We start from the raw sequence: 19,156 nt of genomic DNA, 5'->3' as shown, positions 1-19,156 counted from the left end.
ACAGTAGCCCGCCAGGCTGCTCTGCCCGTGGGGTTTCCCAGGCAAGAATACTGGAGTGGGCTGCCGTTTCCTTCTCCAGGGGATCTTTCCAGATCAGGGATCAAAGCCCTGTCCCGGGCATTGTAAGCCACCAGGGAAGCCCAACAGTAGGGGAAAGCGAGAGTGAAAGTCGCCCAGTCGAGTCTGACTCTTTGTGACCCCATGGATTGTACAGTCCATGGAATTCTCCAGGCCAGAATACTGGAGTGGGTAGCCTTTCCCTTCTCCAGGTGATCTTCCCAACCCAGGGATCGAACCCAGGTCTCCCGCATTGCGGGCAGATTCTTTACGAGCTGAGCCACCAGGGAAACCCAACAATAGGGGAGTGATGAGCAAAGACAAGGGTCTGTTCCCGCCGGTGTAAGGGTTAGCCTGTGCACCATACACTTAGGAGGAAACGACCAGTTTCCCGGAGAAGGAGGGAGACCCTGGGCCCGGATCCAGGCGGCAAGGTGGAAGGAGGAAAACCCGTGCTCCGACGCGGTCGGCTGGGAGCAGAGGCTCGGAGAAGAGCTGCGTGATAATGGGCGTGAAGTCAGGGCTGCGCAAGGGGAGCTGGCGCAAGGGCCGGCTGAGCGTGACACAGAAGGGTTGGCGAGAAGGCTCTTGGAAGTCACTGCAAGGAGACTCGGTGAGCCACCGACTTCAGGATGCGCAGAAATACCAGGATGCCAAGTAGACTAGAGACCCGGATCAGAGGCGGGGGTGGACACGCCCCGCGTGTTCCCGCGTCCAATCAGCGACGAGCCAACCACGGTCGCGGGACACGCCCCCTTCTCCGCGCCTCTTCCCGGCAGCCTCGCGGACCCGGCGCCCATCTGCGCCGGCGCAGTTTGCAGGCCCTGCCCCATCGCCCTCCGGCCGGCGCCTCCTGCCGCCAACATGGCAGCTCCCTGTATGTCCTGCGGCGCAGCAGCTTCCTACCGGCTCTTCCTTGCGGGTAGGGTTAGCTTCGCCCGGGAACAAGGCCTCTGGAAAGCCGCGGCTTCTGGGCTGCAGACGGGTACCAGATGCCAGGTAAGGCTTGGGAAAGGTGGCAGGGCTGGTCCCTGTAGCACGCCGTGTGGAGTCTTCAGTTGCTCTGAGGATCTTTAGTTGCTGGGTGCGAGATCTCTTTAGTTGCGGCATATGAGGTCTAGTTCCCTGGCCGGAGATCGAACCCGGGCCCCCAGCATTGGGAGACGGGGCCTGTGGGATCTTAGGTGCTCAACAGAGGTCTCGGGTAAACAGAGGGTGGAATTGCCTTGCAACGGCCAACCTTTTAGGTTGTTGCTGGTTTTCGCAGGGTGCAGTGAGGGGGAACTTATCTGAGACAGAGCGACCCCGCCCTTGACTTGTCGCCTGGGTGGATTATGGGTTCAGCCCTGCCCCCCGAGACCCCGATCAACAGGGTGTTGGTGGATGAGAACTGGACTCCTGCAGTGGCCCGAAGACTTAATGCAGGAGGTCATATAGTGGAGAGGAGAGAGAAACATTTCTAAAGTGTCTTGTGTCTGAGCAGTGTCCATTCTGTTAATTTTCTCGGTAGTCTGTCTCTGATTGATGGAGACCATAACTTGTAAGTTACATTTAATCCCGGGGCCAGTGGGAAGCCAGGATTCTAGATTCAGAACTGATTGGATGATAATGCCATTTACTGACATGGGATCTGAGTAAAAGGAACAAAATTTGAGAGGGGAAAAAACGAGCTTAGTTTTGGAAATAATTGTATTTATTACATAGTTATATTTGCGGTGTCCAAGTGGACCCAAAGAGAGGCAAGCCTATAGTTCAAGAAGAGAGCTGGTTTACAAGTCCTCTGTTGCCTTGTGTGTGGTAATTAATGGATTAGATCATTTGGGGGAGGGTGCAATCAGTGAGGAAAAAGGAGAAGGAACAGACCCTGAAGGACAAACAGTAGAGAAAGAAGGGCCCCCAGGAGATTGGGAAAGACTACCAAAGAAGCAGGAGAAAAACCAGGCAGTGTGGGGCCATAGAAAACAGGAGAATGTTGCAAGGAGGGAAAGTGATTAACAGTACCAGATATTGTAAAGAAGTCAAGTACTATGATCAAAACCTGTGTTGAAAAAAGAAATACTATCTTTTTTCATTTTTTCTTCTACATTTTATCTCACAGCAACCAATCCATCCATTCATTTACCCATCAAACATTTCTATTTATTGTTTTTTAACTGGAAAATAGGCTGGAAGTTTTTCTTTTCTCATGCATCTCTTTTGAGTATATCCTTTTGTATACACACAATTTTCTGTGAAAGGTGATGTAGGTTACAGAATGTCTTTATTGTTGACAGTGTTGGGGAAGCAGCCAAGAGTATTTTTTTCCCTCCCTGGAACTCCCAAACCTGCTAATGCATGTATCCTTCTGTGTCTTTCTTTATGTTTTTTAAATCACATACAGACATACATGAAATGCATGTTTTTTTTTTAAGAATAGAGTCTGTTCTACTTTTTGTTTCTTTACCTAACATGTATAGTACAAGTCTCTCCAATTATTGTTATTATTATTATTATTATTAAACACCTACTATGTGTCTTTGTTGTTAGTTGCTCAGTCATGTCCAACTCTTTGCAAACCACATGGACAGTAGCCCACCAGCTCTGTCCAAGGAATTCTCTAGGCAAGAATACTGGAGTGGGTTACCATTTCCTTTTCCAGGGGCTCTTCCCAACCCAAGGATAGAACCCTCGTCTCCTACATTGCAGGCAGATTCTTTACCACTGAGCCACAAGGGAAGCCTTCTTATAGAGGGTATTTTTACTTTTTGTTTATCAACACTATCTGTGTTCCAGATAGTGATATAAGCAGTAGCTATTACTGTGAGTCACAGTCAGAAACGATTGAGAGACTCTGATGCAACAAGGAAAAAGAAATAAGTTATGTTAAACTGTGACTCCTGAGTGCTCAGTTGGGAGCCTCTGCGGTGGGTTTTCTCCTGTGTACCAGAATTGTGGAATCCACATTTCACATCAGTGCTTCAGTACAAGTGCCGATATCCGGCTGTCCCAAATTTGAGTGGAGGAGGGAATATTACTCGTGAATGGCCAGATTTTTCTGGTTTTAAACCTGTGAATATCAAGGATCTACGCACAGTGTCCTGTGAGATTTGTAGAGGTAAATGTAGACGAGCACAGACACAGGGAGCCTGATACAAATGAGCTGAAAATGGATGGAATGACAGCCTCCTCTCGGGGAGGTAACGGGAGAGTCTGTCAGGAGTTACGTGAGAAAAGAGGGATCCTGTTCCCGGAAGATGCAGTAGGTGCCCAAGCCCCAGCGATGTGCACAGTCAGTGGATTCTGGCAACGACAAATAATTGGTTCTAGCAACTGCAGTTGGTATAATAACTGATGAGAGAATGGCGAGATGGGATTAGAAAGTGTTTTGCTATGCTAAGATAACTTGATTTTTTTTAATTTATTTATTTTAATTGAAGGCTAATTACTTTACAATATTGTGGTGGTTTTTGCCATACACTGACATGAATCAGCCACGGATGTACATGTATCTGCCCGTCCTGAACCTCCCTTCTGCCCCCCCATCCATCCCTCTCCCTCCCCATGCCATCCCTCTGGGTTATCTCAGTGCACTGGCTTTGAGTGCCCTATTTCATGCATTGAACTTGGACTGGTCATCTACTTCACATATGGTAATACACATGTTTCAATGCTGTTCTCTCAAATCATCCCACCTTTGCCTTCTCCCACAGAGTCCAAAAGTCTGTTCCTTACATCTGTGTCTTTTTTGCTGTCTTGCATATAGGGTCGTCATTACCATCTTTCTAAATTCCATATATATGGATTAATATACTGTATTGGTATTTTTCTTTCTGACTTACTTACTTGCCTCTGACTTACTTTCTGATTTACTTTCTTTCTGACTTACTTTGTAAAACAGGCTCCAGTTTCATCCACCTCATTAGAACTGACTCAAGTGCGTTCTTTTTAATAGCTGAGTAATATTCCATTGTGTATATGTACCACAACTTTCTTATCCATTCATCTGCTGATGGACATCTAGGTTGCTTCTGTGTCCTGGCTATTGTAAACAGTGCTGTGATGAACTTTGGGGTACATGTGTCTCTTTTACTGTCACAAATGAAAGTAGTTTTGGCTTTGTTATAAGTATTTGACAGTCACAGTGTAATACAAAGGTTGTCCATGAATTCTTAACGCCTATCAATATAATTTTATGTAGGAATGCTCATTTAGCTTTCTGTAATATTTGTGACATTCATAATAGGAAAAAGCAGTAGGCCAATCTCTATTTTGAAAACTGTTACTACAAACATCAGTATGTCCTCTTGATTTTCTACTGAGCACTTGCTAAGTTTTTACTGAGCCAGCAAGCCTTTGTTGATTGGACTGTCAGCCAGAGAAGAATGCTGGATGATATTCAGTGGCTTAGCCCTTGTGTATTTTGCTTTTATTGTGAAAAACATTGCTGCCTCTGTCTTAAGGATCTGTTCTTTTCATCTCTCATCTTGTGGGCTCCTGGAGGTTATAATGTTCTATATTTATCACAGCATCCACTGTTTACAGTAGTCTTAATACTACTTGCAAATACCTCAAAAGCCTTTGCAAAGCAGATTTAAAAATTGACCAGTGTTTGTAGCAGATGCTTTATACAGCTAGTACATTAGTTGTGTTTTCCCCCAGATAATTTATGAATTTTTTAAAATTCCATTTTGTTAGCAGTGGGAAAGGAAAGCCCTTTGGTAGCATTAGTTGTTCCCTTGGCAGTCTCATCCTCCGAGATGTTTTAGTGTGTCCCTCATCACTTTAATTACGGAAAATACTAGGTCATTAAAATTTTCATTTTCCTCATGTGGTTTACAAAGTTCTTATTTAAAGAAAGCTTGATAATAGGCATACCCATAGTTGCCGCCTCTCTTTCCTTATAAAACAGGGTAAGTGAACTTTCTTGTACTCTGCTTTATTGTTGTAATTGGGGTGTTGAGTGGTTATTTATTGCTGTATAGCAAATTGACCTCAAATATAGCAGCTGAAAACAACAGATATTTACCTCATGGACTCTGAGAGTCAGGATTCCAGGCACAGTTGCACTGGGCCTTCTGCTCAAGGTCTCCTGCAAGGCAGCAGCCCATGGTCATCTTGGGTCAGGGGTGAAAATCCGCTGTCCACATGCTCAGTGTGGGTGTGGGCAGGACTCAGATCCTATTGTGCTGGCTGTTGGCCAGAGACCACCCTCAGTTCTTGGCCTGTGGACCTCTGGGGGGCAGCTCACCACGTCTTGCTTTCCTCGGTTTGATCAAGAGAGAGAAGAGGGGGAGGAGAGCCTTCCTGTAACCTGACCTCAGAAGTGTCTTTCTGTTGTCAGTGGTGTTCTGTTCCTGAGAAGCGCCCCAGGCCTGTGTCTTCTGCTCGCTGGTTTCTGTCTGCATGCACACAGGCTTATTTTAAGGGGAGTGGTGTTTCTCTCTTTGGGCTTCCCAGGCGGCGCTAGTGGTAAATAATCCTCCTGTCAGTGCAGGAGACACAGGTTCCTTTTTGGGTTGGAAGATCCCCTGGAGGAGGGCACGGCAACCCACTCCAGTTTTCTTGCCTGGAGAATCTCAACGGACAGAGGAGCCTGGCAGGTTACAGTCCACGGGGTGCAAAGAGTCAGACAAGACTGAGGATGCTCTGTACTGTTGTACCCTTCATTCACTTTACGTCAGGCCCCATCGCAGCTGACATTGACCAGTCAGTATCAAATGTGGATATTTCTAGCAGATAATGGAGGTAGCATATCATCCAGTTATTTTTATTATTATTTTTAATGTGTTGAAATGCTAGTAGGTTAAACTTCTTTGTGAGCATAGGCTTTTGTTAATTATTTATTAATTTGGTCACAGGCTTTTAAAAGCAAGCTTTATCTCGTCTCCAGACTCCTGTCAATTGAGTACCGTCCTAAAAAGACAATTGTTTGAAATGTCTCCTTTTATTTAGAAACAGTGGCCTATAAGATCATTGTTTAATTTGAAATCTTATCTTTTCCATTTGTATTTTCTGCTAGATACTAAGGCTCAAACATTCCCCGGGTGTAACAACAAAGAAAAATGTTGCAGCCTTAAGACGTGAAAGTTACACAGTGGACTTTATTAAAAAGCAGATTGAAGAGTTCAACATTGGGAAGAGACACTTGGCCAACATGATGGGGGAGGACCCAGAAACCTTTACCCAGGAGGATATTGATGTAAGTGCGGTGCTTGTTTTGGGAATCACGGGAACAAGGGCAGATCTTTGCTTTTCTAACATTGTTCAGTGAAACATGATTTTGTAACAGTAAAGCCTTTAAACAAAGTGTTAGATGTCAGTTAAAACTCACAAGAATCAGAGATTTTTTTATTATACTTTAAGGGATACAGGTTATTTATTTATTTATTGCATTAATTGACTTGGATGTTAAACCAGAGGCTTTCCTGGTGGCTCAGTGGGTAAAGAACCCTCCTGCCAACGCAGGAGCCGAAGGAGATGTGGGTTTGATCCGCGGGTCGGGAAGATCCCCTGGAGTAGGAAGTGGCAACCCACTCCAGTATTCTTGCCTGGAAAATCCCTGGACAGAGGAGCCTGGCGGGCTGCAGCCCCTGGGGTCACAAGGAGTGGGACGCGACTGGGCACACTAGTTAAAATACTGGGCTCACTGTGTGATCTTACATACGAAACTGGGTTCCGTTGTGTTCACATTTAGCCGTTTGTTAGGATTTTATGTGTTTTAAAGATTGGGTTTTCCTTACTATTAATACTTAACCAATTGCTAAAATAATGATCACTGAAATCATTTATGAAATTCATTTAGGCAAAAATAATTGAAGATGTAAAACAATTTTTTCACATATTAAAGTAGCTAACTTTTTTTGTTAAGTTTAAAAAAGATACACATTGGTGTCTTTCATCTAGAGTATCCTTCTTATATTATTTAGAGACACCTAAAAGATTCTGTCATTCAGTCAGGTAGAAGCAGTATTATTAATTCTGCCCCTTAAAATATTGAGTTGTTTTCCAGAGAAGATGTGCTTAAAATCTTGCTGTAAATGTGAGAGTTCACAGCTTTCCTGTACTTTTAAAACTGTGTGTGTGTGTGTGTTCAGTGAAAGTAAGTTGATAATATTTTGTATCATTGTGCTAATTGAACATAATAAAAATCCTCTTTAGAGTTAGCCATAAAGTAGTGAAATCATGAATTAATATGAAAAAACATACAGTAGCTTCTTTTAAAATATGTAGAACCTTTTAAAAAAAATAATATAGAAGCTGGATTTCTTGTGAGGAATATAGATGTAGAACTTTGTTACTAATCTTTTTTAGAAGATAAATTTGTTGTAGTTGAAGTGATGTTGTAGAAAGATACGGAAGCTGGCATTAGGAGAGTCCTTGCAGTGTTGTGAGCTTACACGTTTAGCAAGGTGCAGCATCGTCACTTGGTTTCCCCGTGTCTGAAATAACAACTCCTATTCGCGACTTCAGAATATAACTGAGGAGCATGAGACTGATGTGTTGTGTTGTTGCCCTCATTGCCATTAGCGGTAATAAATAAAATCTACCGTGACTTGAGTCAGTCCCCAGTGCTCCAGTGGCCTTGGGCACGTGACTCTCCATGAGCCGACGTGTTGGGGAGAAGCCTCTGCAGTCCCGTCGGGAACGTGGGTTCGTCCTGGAGCCGCTTCATCCCGACCGCACTCTGTGCTGGGGGCTGGGGGTGCTCTCGCCTCGCCCGCGTCTGGGAGCCCGCGTGGAAATGTGAGCCCTTCTCTGTGACGCGAGTGACCCAATGCCACTGCCTTCCACTTTACTGCCGGTGACCAGCTTTACCGGGTCTCACACTTCCTGTCAGTTGACTCCTGTGGCATCGTATTAAACTGTTTGTCATTAGAGTAGACGCTAAAGCAGAAGAGGACAATGACAACCAACCCTTACTGAAGCATTGAAATTGCATGGGAATGTACCGTTTTATGATTCCTGTTTGCATTTATGTTTCTGAAACTATTCTTTCTGTAAGAGGTTTGGCTGTGTGTATCACCTGAAAGAGACAGTACAGCTGATGGGTCTTCTTTAACATTTCCATACTGACAAAATGCTTGCTTATTTCTAAGGACAAAAATAAATAATTTGATATCCAAAGTTCAGTTCAGTTCAGTCGCTCAGTCATGTCCGACTCTTTGCAACCCCATGAACTGCAGCAAAGCCAGGCCTCCCTGTCCACCAACTCCCAGGGTCCACCCAAACTCATGTCCATTGAGTCAGTGATGCCATCCAACCATCTCATCCTCTGTCGTCCCCTTCTCCTCCTGCCCTCAGTCTTTCCCAGCATCAGGGTCTTTTCAAATGAGTCAGCTCTTCGCATCAGGTGGCCAAAGTAATGGAGTTTCAGCTTCAACATCAGTCCTTCCAATGAACACCCAGGACTGATCTCCTTTAGGATGGACTGGTTGGATCTCCTTGCAGTCCAAGGGTCTCTCAAGAGTCTTCTCCAACACCACTGTTCAAAAGCATCAATTCTTCTGTGCTCAGCTTTCTTTATAGTCCAACTCTCACATCCATACATGACCACTGGAAAAACCATAGCCTTGACTAGACGGACCTTTGTTGACAGAGTAATGTCTCTGCTTTTTAATATGCTATCTAGGTTGGTCATAACTTTCCTTCCAAAGAGTAAGTGTCTTTTAATTTCATGGCTGCAGTCACCATCTGCAGTGATTTTGGAGCCCCAAAAAATAAAGTCTGACACTGTTTCCACTGTTACCCCATCTATTTCCCATGAAGTGATGGGACCGGATGCCATGATCTTAGTTTTCTGAATGTTGAGCTTTAAGCCAACTTTTTCACACTCCTCTTTCACTTTCATCAAGAGGCTTTTTAGTTCCTCTTCACTCTCTGCCCTAAGGTGGTGTCATCTGCATATCTGAGGTTATTGATATTTCTCCTGGCAATCTTGATTCCAGCTTGTGCTTCCTCCAGCCCAGTGTTTCTCATGATGTACTCTGCATATAAGTTAAATAAGCAGGGTGACAATATATGGCCTTGACGTACTCCTTTTCCTATTTGGAACCAGTCTGTTGTTCCATGTCCAGTTCTAACTGTTGCTTCCTGACCTGCATACAGGTTTCTCAAGAGGCAGGCCAGGTGGTCTGGTATTCCCATCTCTTTCAGAATTTTCCACAGCTTATTGTGATCCACATAGTCAAAGGCTTTGGCATAGTCAGTAAAGTTAGGAAAATATTTTTTAAGAATATTTATTTCTTTGACCATGTCAGGCCTTAGTTGCAGCGTGTAGGGTCTTCCGTTGTGGTGCAGACTCTGCACTTGCCCCGCGTGTGGGTTCGTTGCTCCATGGCACGTGACCTCTTAGTTCCCCAGCCAGGGAAGGAAGCTGTGCCTCTTGGGTTGGCAGGTGGATTCCTAACCACTGGACCACCAGGGAAGTCCCGAGGGAGAGCAGCTTATTTTTAGTTGTTATTTGTAACGAAGAATACCGCCACTTACTGAAACCTCCTGTGTGTGTTCACAATGCATCCCCATGTTTCATCTTCATAAAAACCTCACAGGGCAGGTGTTTATTGTTGCAGCCACCAAGACTATACAAGGCGTTCACCCAAAGTCTGCTGTTCCACGCTTTCAAAGATGTGGTTTGGATAACACTTTGTACAATCAGATGCTGTCTCCCTGCCTTACTTGGTAGAACTCCGTGAGCGCAGCGAACCTCTCAGAGCCGCAGGACTCTCCTTTCTGGGATGGCTGTCAGACGGTGGGGTCCCCGAGGACGTGGTGTCCCTGTGCTGAATGGCCTGGCACTGCCCTTCTTCCGTGCCAGCGTGTCCACCTCTGCTTCTGCTGCTCGGCGCTCCTTCACCTCCTGCCTTTGGCTCAGCTCGGGTGGGTGGGTGTGTGAATTAGAGCCAAGAGCCACTGGCCTCGGTGTGAGGACCCACATGCCCTTCCTTCTAGGTAAAGTCACAGATACATGTCAGCTCATTTATAGACCTTTTTCATTGACTTCTAGGTTTACAATTTTATTCCAGAAGGTTGAGCTGGACTAGAAGTCTGGCCTCTGGCCTCCGTGAAAGAAGCATATATAACATAAAAGTATGAAAATTACACCTAGCTAATCTTGCATGTTGGCACACCCTTAATTTAATAAACCTTTTTAAAAAAGAGTGCTGAGGTGGATTAGTGAAATAAAAAAGAAATATGATCGGTAGAATTTATGAATAAAAATAATTCTGCTTGTTGCTGTTGATATTTAAAATTACATTATTTAGAAATTTTATTATTAAAGCTCCAGCATTGCATATCTGCTGGAAATGTTTTTGCAAAATATTTAATGCTAAATTTATATGAAAAATACCCTTTTAGTTGGTAAAATAGCAAATTCCCTGGAAAGAAATTAGGTGTAGACATTCTCCATTTCAAAATAGTTTGAATTTTGTCTAATTTCTTCAGTTATATTGAAAAGAAAGGAGCTGCACACCATTCTTTATTCCCAAATCACTGGTGCTGCCGGTGACAGGAAAAGCAGGTCCCTCTGACGAGCAGCGTGCTGTGCTGGGCTTAGTCGCTCAGTCGTGTCCGACTCTGTCGTGCAACTCCATGGACTGTAGCCCGCCAGCTCCTCTGTCCATGGGATTCTCCAGGCAAGTATACTGAAGTGGGTTGTCATTTCTTCCTCCAGGGGATCTTCCTGACCCAGGGCTCAAACCCAGGTCTCCTGCATCGGCAGGCGGGTCCTTTACCACTGAGCTGCCAGGGAAACCCGTGACGAGCAGTGGTGGGCTCTGTATGTGGCACCTTGCTGAAAGTACTTTAATGCATGCTAAATATTTTGAAGGTAGATCTTAATGGCGTGGACCCCAGCTCCTGTGCCATAAATCTTTCCCAGGTGACTGCCAGATGTTGATCAGACGAGTGTTCTCGTCTGAGAACACTGTGTGCTGGGTTGGGGCGGTGCAGGGTGAGGGGTGGGAGTGTCTGTCAGATGAAAACTGAGCTGAGTGGGGTTGTAATTCAATGTAAAGCAGTTACAGTTTGGCCAAGAGAAGAGTCTCTGTGTACAGAAACTGAGAAATAGCCCTGTTGTGTATAACAGGAGTGGGGTAGAAATATTTTCTGCAGATCTTGACCCAGGGCTGCAGACTGGTCAGGTGAGTGGTGGTCAGGGCCCTGGAATTCATAGACAGTCACACATTGCTCTGCTGGAATAGACAGACCTCTGTACTGTTGCTGACTTTTAACCCTTTTTGATGGTTCACGTGGATCATCAAAATTCCTTTTCTCAAAGTCATGCTGCAAATACACAAAAAGGTGAGGACCACCGGTACTTGCATCTTTCTTTTTGATTCAGCCTATCAATTTTAAGTTTGGAGATATTTCAGTTATCCTAAATATTACGGATACAGAATTGCACTTGCATTTACTAATGAGTGTATTTGGGAATTAAAAGTTAAGTTCTGCGTTAGTCGAGAAATTCAGGAAAAAAGCCAGCAAATTGATATATAATACTGCTGAAGTCTACCAATTACTTTTTAATTGGTATTATAGACCTCCTTCCGAAACCTGAGTGTTTTATTCTCCTAAGTGCGAATCTGCTGTGTGAAGTTTCTCTAATTGATTTGCTGTGCCCATTCCATTTGATGTATCATTTTTCACAATATTTCATAATTTGTGCTCACTTCTAATGAACAGAGTCGTTAGGACAGGCATGTCTAAGTACAACTGACAGCCAACATTAGGTGCCAGATGCAGTTTATAAAGCTGTGTAGCGCTGCAGAGAACAGTTTAAATAAATTAGCACCTGTACATTAGTCTCACTTGCTGGTAATTTATAAGCGAATCAGTAGAGATGACATGTAGGTAAGTCACTGATCACGTTAACAGCTGCAGACCCACTGCCCAGCTGGGATCCCTAATTAATAGGGATTGCAGTCCTGACCCAGGGCTTCCGTGTCCCGGATGGCATCTGCAGTCCTTTTGTACTTTGACATAAAGCCTGAGAATACATAGTTACATGTTTAGCCTTCATGGGGGGGGAAACTGCAGTCACCAGTATTCTCATGAAAATATGAAGATGTAAGCAGCATGTTTACAAATGAGAAATACCTTACTTTACTCTGTGACACTTACTTGGGTTAATTTTTTTTTTTAACATTCTTTTGTTTTGGATTTAGATAAGCCATGCTGTAGTCTTATAAATTTCTAAAGGATTCTGTTGTCTTTGTTCAGTCGCTAAGTCGTGTCTGACTCTCTGCGACCCTGTGGACTGTTGCCTGGCAGTCTTCTCTGCCTATGGGATTCTCCAGGCAAGAATATTGGAGTGGGTTGCCATGCCCTCCTTCAGGGGATCTTCCAGACCCAGAGATCGAACCCAGGGCTCCTGCATTGCAGGCAGATTCTTTACCAGGGGAGGCCTTGACGGAACTCATCCATGCTGTCTTCTGGTACTGCTTTGACTTCGTTTTCCAACTTTGGCTCTCTGACTCATCTGGAGTTTACTCAGATGTGTGGTGTGAGGTTTGGGTCCAGTTTTATCTTTTCCAATTGGCAACCACCTGTCTCAACATCATTTATGAAATAAAAACTCTACCTTCTGCAGAAAAGGAGAGAGAGGAGCCCCTGGTTTTTTCAAAAAGAAGAAAGTTCACTAAAGTAGCACTCTGGTGTTTGACTGGAGTTTTGTTTTTGTTTTTTAGTGTTGGTTTTATTGCCAGAAGGCAGAATGTGTAAAACTTGACCCAGAGACACACCTGGGCTCCTTAATGTAATTGAATTTGTGCCGCCCCCCCCCCCCCCCCCCGCCCCCAGAATTTATAGGCCCTAATTCTAGGGACAGGATCTGGTCTAGCACATTTTCTTTAAAAAAAAAAAAAAATGTATTTGACAGCATCGAGCCTTGATTGTGGTATGGTGGGATGTAGTTCCCTGACCAGAGATTGAACCCAGGCCCCTGCATTGGGAGCATGGAGTTTAGTCCCTGGACCACCAGGGAAGTCCCCAGCATGTTTTCCATTCAGAAGAAACTGGTTCTGAAAGTAGAGCGCTGGGCCGCAGGGGCTGCCAGGCCATCCGGAGCTCAGGGAGGGTGTAGGGTCCAGAGGCTTTGCATCTGATGACGTGCAGCAGAGATGAAGACCCGTGCTCTTTGTGTCTGCTTTTCCTTTCGATTGTGAGGAGGGTGCTGGACAAGACTGCAGGGGCTTACGTGGTCCCTCTCGGGTTGGGGGCACTGCCCTCAGGAGGTGAAGGCGTTTGGAAATGTGTGGGGGCGAGATTTGTCAAGAGCACTGGGTATATTTCTGCCGGAGGTTTTGGGAGAAGGACCAGGGATGACAGAATGACCCCACTGTATGGGGGAAGTTAGTCTATAGGGCAGCCTCACGTTCACAATGCCAGGAGCATCCCCACTGAGAAGCAGGCACTGGAGGGAACATGCTTGGGAAAACAGTTGAAAAGCCTCTCCCAAGTTTGAGGAAAAGTTCAGAGAGCTTCTGAAAACATCCAGGTGTCACGGTGGCGGAGGATGTGGGGCCTGCCCTTTGGGGAATGTATGCGTGGTGGTTTTATTAGTTCACTTAAAAGAATACACAGTGAAATAATGCACATGAGACCCTTGGTTCACCATCTGGTACGTAGTAAGTGCTCAGTTACTTTTAGTCATAAACGTGAACTTGTTTTTACAACTGGTGCTAAATTTGTGTGTCTTTTCAGAGGGCGATCACTTACCTTTTTCCCAGTGGTTTGTTTGAGAAGCGAGCCCGGCCCATAATGAAGGTAGTTCTCTTTATTAATACTTTTTACAAATTTCACTTAGCTTTATATGTTACAGTAATTACCTAATGCATTTTTAATTTATTTTACAGCATCCCGAAGAGATTTTTCCAAAACAAAGAGGTGAGTTTGTTCAAGAATAAACTAGCTCTTTCTTTCCACAGTGCTCTTGTGTATCCTCAGTCTCTCAGGTGTGTGGAGATCTGTGTCATGGTTGTTGTGAAAGAAGTCGACACTATTTTATAACTAATAATGAATGACTGGAGTTTACAGATTCTTTCCTTTTCACTAAATAATATTAAAATTAGATCAGGTTAGAGTTTACGCCTATACTGATGTAAGTTTATTTGCATTCTAATATACCTTTTTGAAGAAAAATTGGGTATAGATCTGCTGGAGACAAATTCAGCTTTTTTAAATATGAGAATTTTTAAATGTTCTTCATTTTGTAAGCATATTTTCACTAAATACAGATTTGTGGTCTTTTTTATGTGATCTGTTGTTTCTGATGAGCGGTTAGCCATCACTGTTCTCTTGCCCCCTGTCTTCTCTAGTTTCTTATAAGATTTTCTCTTTATCTTTTAAATATGTCAACTGAAATCTTGGAGAAAGCATGTGGCAAGCTTTAAGGTCGCCAGGAAATAGCATATGTACTATTTTCTAATTCAGATTAGAAGCTTCTTGGATAAGCTTGGGGCAGGGAGGTGGGCTGTCAGTTACTTTAGAAAGTACTAAAGCCAGAAGTCATTTCTTGAAAGCGTCTGAAATGGAGATTTGTGCTCAGCAGACTCTTGCTGTGACCCTGGAGAGGTTCCCTTGAGGATGTGTCTGTCCCTCCGTGTTTCTTTCATGCCCCTTTGCTGCTGCTGTGCCATCAAAGGTTCCAGTTTTGGTTTCCTTACCGTGGAGCAAAGAACTTAAACTTCCTTAGGAAATCTGAGTGAGCAGTATTTTTATATTTCTGCAGATGTTCCCCCAACCACACTGAAGTTGAACAGACCTTTTTTTTTTCTTTTTTAGTAACTTGCCTTTGAATCTTTTTAAAGCATTAAACTTAGTCTTCAGGGAAGCAGCTACTATCTTTTTCTGTTTTCACCCATGTTTCATCTGTTTATAGAATACTTAATTCATGTAATTATAGGAGTAAGTGCAATTGTAATAAACACAACTGACTCTTAGTAAGCGTGTACCTCAGCAGTGAAAATGTGTGGAGACACTGGAGGGTCCCCTGCTGGCCACAGATGCTCAGTTTATGGGTGGCATTAGAGTGTTTCAGAGCCAGTAAATTGATTGGTAAGAGAGTAGATATTTCTATTAAAAATTAATTTGTTCCAAATTGATGTTTTTGCTGAATGTTCACCTCTGTTCAAAGCTAGGCATTCTGTCGTTCTCTGCTTCACTCTTTTCAGGATAACTTTTATTCTGAATCCTGTTAGAGGTATTCTGAATCTTCTAATAAATATTTTCTGTCTTACATTTTCTGAACTCTTACATGTGGTTGATAATAAACTGTGACATCAATTTAATTAATAGCTTCTGGGAAGATAATAAATGAAGGCTATATTAAGAGTGTAAATCAAATTTAAAGACACAACTCAGCTTTCTAGAAGTAAAACTGAAGGCATAGCACGCAGTAGCTTACACTTGGAGCTTTTCTGTAGATGATTGCAGTGATAGTGATGGTCCCCGCTCTTTTAGTGGTTTTCCCGTCTTTCAGCCTCTCAGGCTCCTCACCTGTGTCTCTTCCTCTCTGTTCTGTGTCTCTCTGAGTTGCATCTCTTCTCGTGTATCTGCCCCTCTGAGCCTGGTCCTTTGAGGTCACACCAGCTTCTCAGTAGTGGGAAGTGTTTGCTGCTGTCAGCTGGAATGTCCATGTGTCCCTGCAGAATGCCCATGTGTTATCCTGGAAACATGTGCGTGTAGGTAGGATTTTCTTACATTTCAGTTAAGTATATTTATCTGTGTTTTGGGAGCTCAGATGGTAAAGAACCCACCTGCAATGCAGGAAACCCAGGTTCAATCCCTGGGTTGGGAAAATCCCCTGGAGAAGGGCATGGCTACCCACGCCAGCATTCCCGGCCTGGAGTATTCCATGGAGAGAGGAGCCTGGGCTGCAGTCCACGGGGTCGCAGAGAGTCAGGCACAACTGGGCAAGTAACACTCACTTTCGCTTCAAACACTATACCTTTAGAATCAGCTAAATACTTTTTGCCATCTGTCTACTAACCTACTTACCAATTTTGCTGTACTTTGTAAATACAGGACAAATTGATTTTTATGTTAAAAAATGTCATTGAATTTTAGATTTTAATAGATTATGGCACTTTCAATGTGCTCCAACTTCCCTTATCAAAAGGTGGAAGCTTCTAGATTGAGTTAACCTAAACTCCTGCTCTGCTGTTTAAAGCAAGTGATTAAAAAATTATTGGGAAAAACAAAGATAGGTACCCGGTTGATGACAGAAGCAAAGAGGAACATCTAATACCAGACAGAATGGAATTCAGGGAGCTTAGGGAATGGCTCAGTGAGACAGGAATGTTAATTTATATTGATAAAACCTAATATCCATTAAGTGGCTTTGACGACCATGAACCTTTTTGCACCAGGCATTTAGCATGGAAACATTTAAAGCAAAAAGCTGTTAAAAAAAAAAAAAAAAAAAAAGCTGTTAACTAAGGCTCTAAAGAATTCGAGTAACACAGCATGATTTTATAGCTACAGATTGAAGTACAAAGAATACATTTTCTATGCAGATGCCAGTGGAATATTAATAGAATTATGATGTAGTAGGTTGTAGAGAAAACCCAACAAATTATAAAAATAGAAATTATGTGGATTAGAACTGTAAAACTTTGGGGTTAAAGTGAAATCAAAATTGAGATTACAGACTGTTTAAGAATATATGACAATTCATATTAAACCCTATGGGATGTGGACAGTGTTTAACACAGAGGCAAATGTATTTATTAAGCATTGAGAAAGACTGGATATAAAATGAACAGTAGTCAGTTCAAGAAGGCAGAAAAAGAATGAAATGGATGATTGAATTAAAGAAATTTAAAAGAAAGGGTAGGACAAATAAAACCAACAAACCCTTTGAAAAACCAGTGAAATTGATCAAGTGCTTGCAAGTCTGGTGAATGGAAGAAGAACATGTAAGAGGACAACATAATGTACATAATAATATTCAGAGGGTATTTAAAAGTATAAAATTGTCATGGGTAACTTGATTCTAATTGATTTGAAAGGTGTCCTGAATAATGCAGTAACTGGTATTTATTGAAACTTAGAGCAGACCAGGTACAGTTCTCAGGGTTTTGCATGCATTAAGTCATAATTTTCACAACAGCTTTAGTAAGTAGATAACTATTGTTTTTCTTGTTTTCCAATGTGGGATATTAAGTGCTATCCACAACTCCTTTTCCTGAGGTTTCCCTGGTCATCTGTTAGTTGAATGCAGTTCATTCATTTTCTAGTAGATTTTCCAAAAGGGCTCACAGACACAAATTCTTACGTTTTTGAAATTGGTTTTTATAGCTTTGATACGTGAAGGACAGCTTGGCTGAAGGGGAAAGTCTCTGGTTCACACTTCTTTCCTGAGCTACTTAAAGATGCTGCCCCGGTGCTGCCTTGCTGTGCCTGTGGTTTTTGAGAAGTTTCGTGTTGGCCGTCTTCCGCCGGTGGTCTGAAGGGTTTTTGTCTGTTAGGTAGCTTTATGAAAATATGGCATCCAGTTGATTATTATTGAGGGTTAGATTACAGTGGTGACAGTTCTTTCAGTAGGTAGATTCAAGTCCTTATATCCAGAAATAGTTCTCTTAACAGTTAAAATTTTAGTTCTATTCCACTTTTAATTCTTTTCCTTTGGACTCCAATTATATAAGTGTTATTCCTTCCTTGATTGCCTTCCAAATCAGTCACACCAACTCTGACTCTTAACTTCTTTATCTCATTTTCATTTCTTTGGTTGTTTCCTTTTTTTTTTTAATGTATTATGTTTTAGTCTCTTCTCTTTTACGTTACTTATAAGCTAGTCTACATTCCTGATACCTTTAACTTTTCCTGTTTCTCCCCTGAATTTAGTCAAGTTGTCTCAATTTCTTTGAGTTTTTTGTCCATTATGTTTTCAGTTTTGAACTGTTGATTCAAAGTGTTCTTCAAAAACCCCGTGTTTGCTTGAGGATATTTAATTCAGTTTGGAAGGTCGTGTTTCAGTTTCCTCCTCTTTTACCAGAAATTTCCTTCAGTTTACCTGGTTTTGGTGAGGATGAATTTTCATCAGCAGAGCATTCTCACTTTCTGGGTTTTTAAAAAATTTTTTAATTAATTTTATTTATTCATTTATGGCTGTGTTGGGTCTTTGCTGCTGCGTGGACTTTTCTCTAGTTGTAGCAAGTGGGGGCTACTCTCTACTTATGGTATGCAGGCTTCTCATTGCAGGGGCTTCTCCACTGGAGGAGCTCAAGGCTCCTGCAAGGTGGGGGTGGGGCACAGACATTCAGTCTGCAGCAGGTGTGTGATGTGAATGCAGCTGAATGCTATTTGTATTTTTTTGTATGTGTTTTAAGTATTGTTCATTTATTCTCAATCCTCGTGATTATTTTGTGGTTTTCTTCCTTTTTTTTTTTTTTTTTTTACAAATGAGCAGCCTGATTCACAAAAGAGTTAATAACCCATGGTGTCAAGTTTTATTTTATTCATAGTATGATTTCTCCCAGCTAAGGGAAACAGTCCCCATACTACTCATTAATGCATGTAAGTATATCACATTTATGGTAAATAATATGAACTGTTAGCTAAGTAACTAATGATACCAGAGATTTATTTCACTCAGCTTCAGGATTTACCTAGTATGTTTCGTAATGGACAAAAAGTAAGACTTCAAGAGGTAAGACAGTATGTTAAGGTCACAGCTGTTAAGTAAGGAAACTAAAAAACAAACCGAGGAAGTTTCACTTTGCAGCCTAAGTTCTTTCAGTTACACACTTTCTAATAGACAAATAGTTGCGTAGATCAAGAGATGCCACTCGCACTTACAAACACACACAAGCATCTCTGTCTCAGAAGGTGGACATATGTAAATGCAGTGAAGGAGTCCAGGGCCATAATCTCTAAGCTTGCTTCTGGTGAGGGGATTCTAATATCTGAAAGATTATGCAGATAAGAAGAGTGGGCCAAAGCCATGCTCTGAGGGAAATCTATAGCACTGAGTGCATGTATTAGAAAAGAAGGAAAATCTAAGTTCAGTTATCTAAACATCCATCTGAGGAAAGTAGAAAAAGAAGAGCAAGTTAAATCAGAGTAAGCAGAAGAAAAGAGACATTAAAAGTTAGAACAGAAGTCAGTGAAATTGAAAAAA

At 42.6% G+C, this 19,156-nt stretch overlaps 1 protein-coding gene across 1 annotated transcript in view; it reads left to right on the top strand.

The window, feature by feature from the left end:
• Positions 1-864: 864 nt before the first annotated feature.
• Positions 865-19,156, top strand: part of MRPS9 (mitochondrial ribosomal protein S9) — a 36,174-nt gene continuing 17,882 nt past the window's right edge. The window contains exons 1-4 of the mRNA XM_043918490.1: positions 865-1,056; positions 6,056-6,235; positions 13,738-13,800; positions 13,890-13,920. Coding sequence (XP_043774425.1) covers positions 922-1,056; positions 6,056-6,235; positions 13,738-13,800; positions 13,890-13,920 — 409 coding nt within the window. The 5' untranslated portion in view covers positions 865-921. The remainder of the gene's footprint in view (positions 1,057-6,055; positions 6,236-13,737; positions 13,801-13,889; positions 13,921-19,156) is intronic.

The sequence above is a fragment of the Cervus elaphus genome, chromosome 11, assembly GCF_910594005.1.
Source record: "Cervus elaphus chromosome 11, mCerEla1.1, whole genome shotgun sequence".
Classification (NCBI taxonomy): Eukaryota; Metazoa; Chordata; class Mammalia; order Artiodactyla; family Cervidae; genus Cervus; species Cervus elaphus.
Note: the sequence above shows the minus strand (reverse complement) of the source record. Positions and strands in the feature narration are given on the sequence as shown.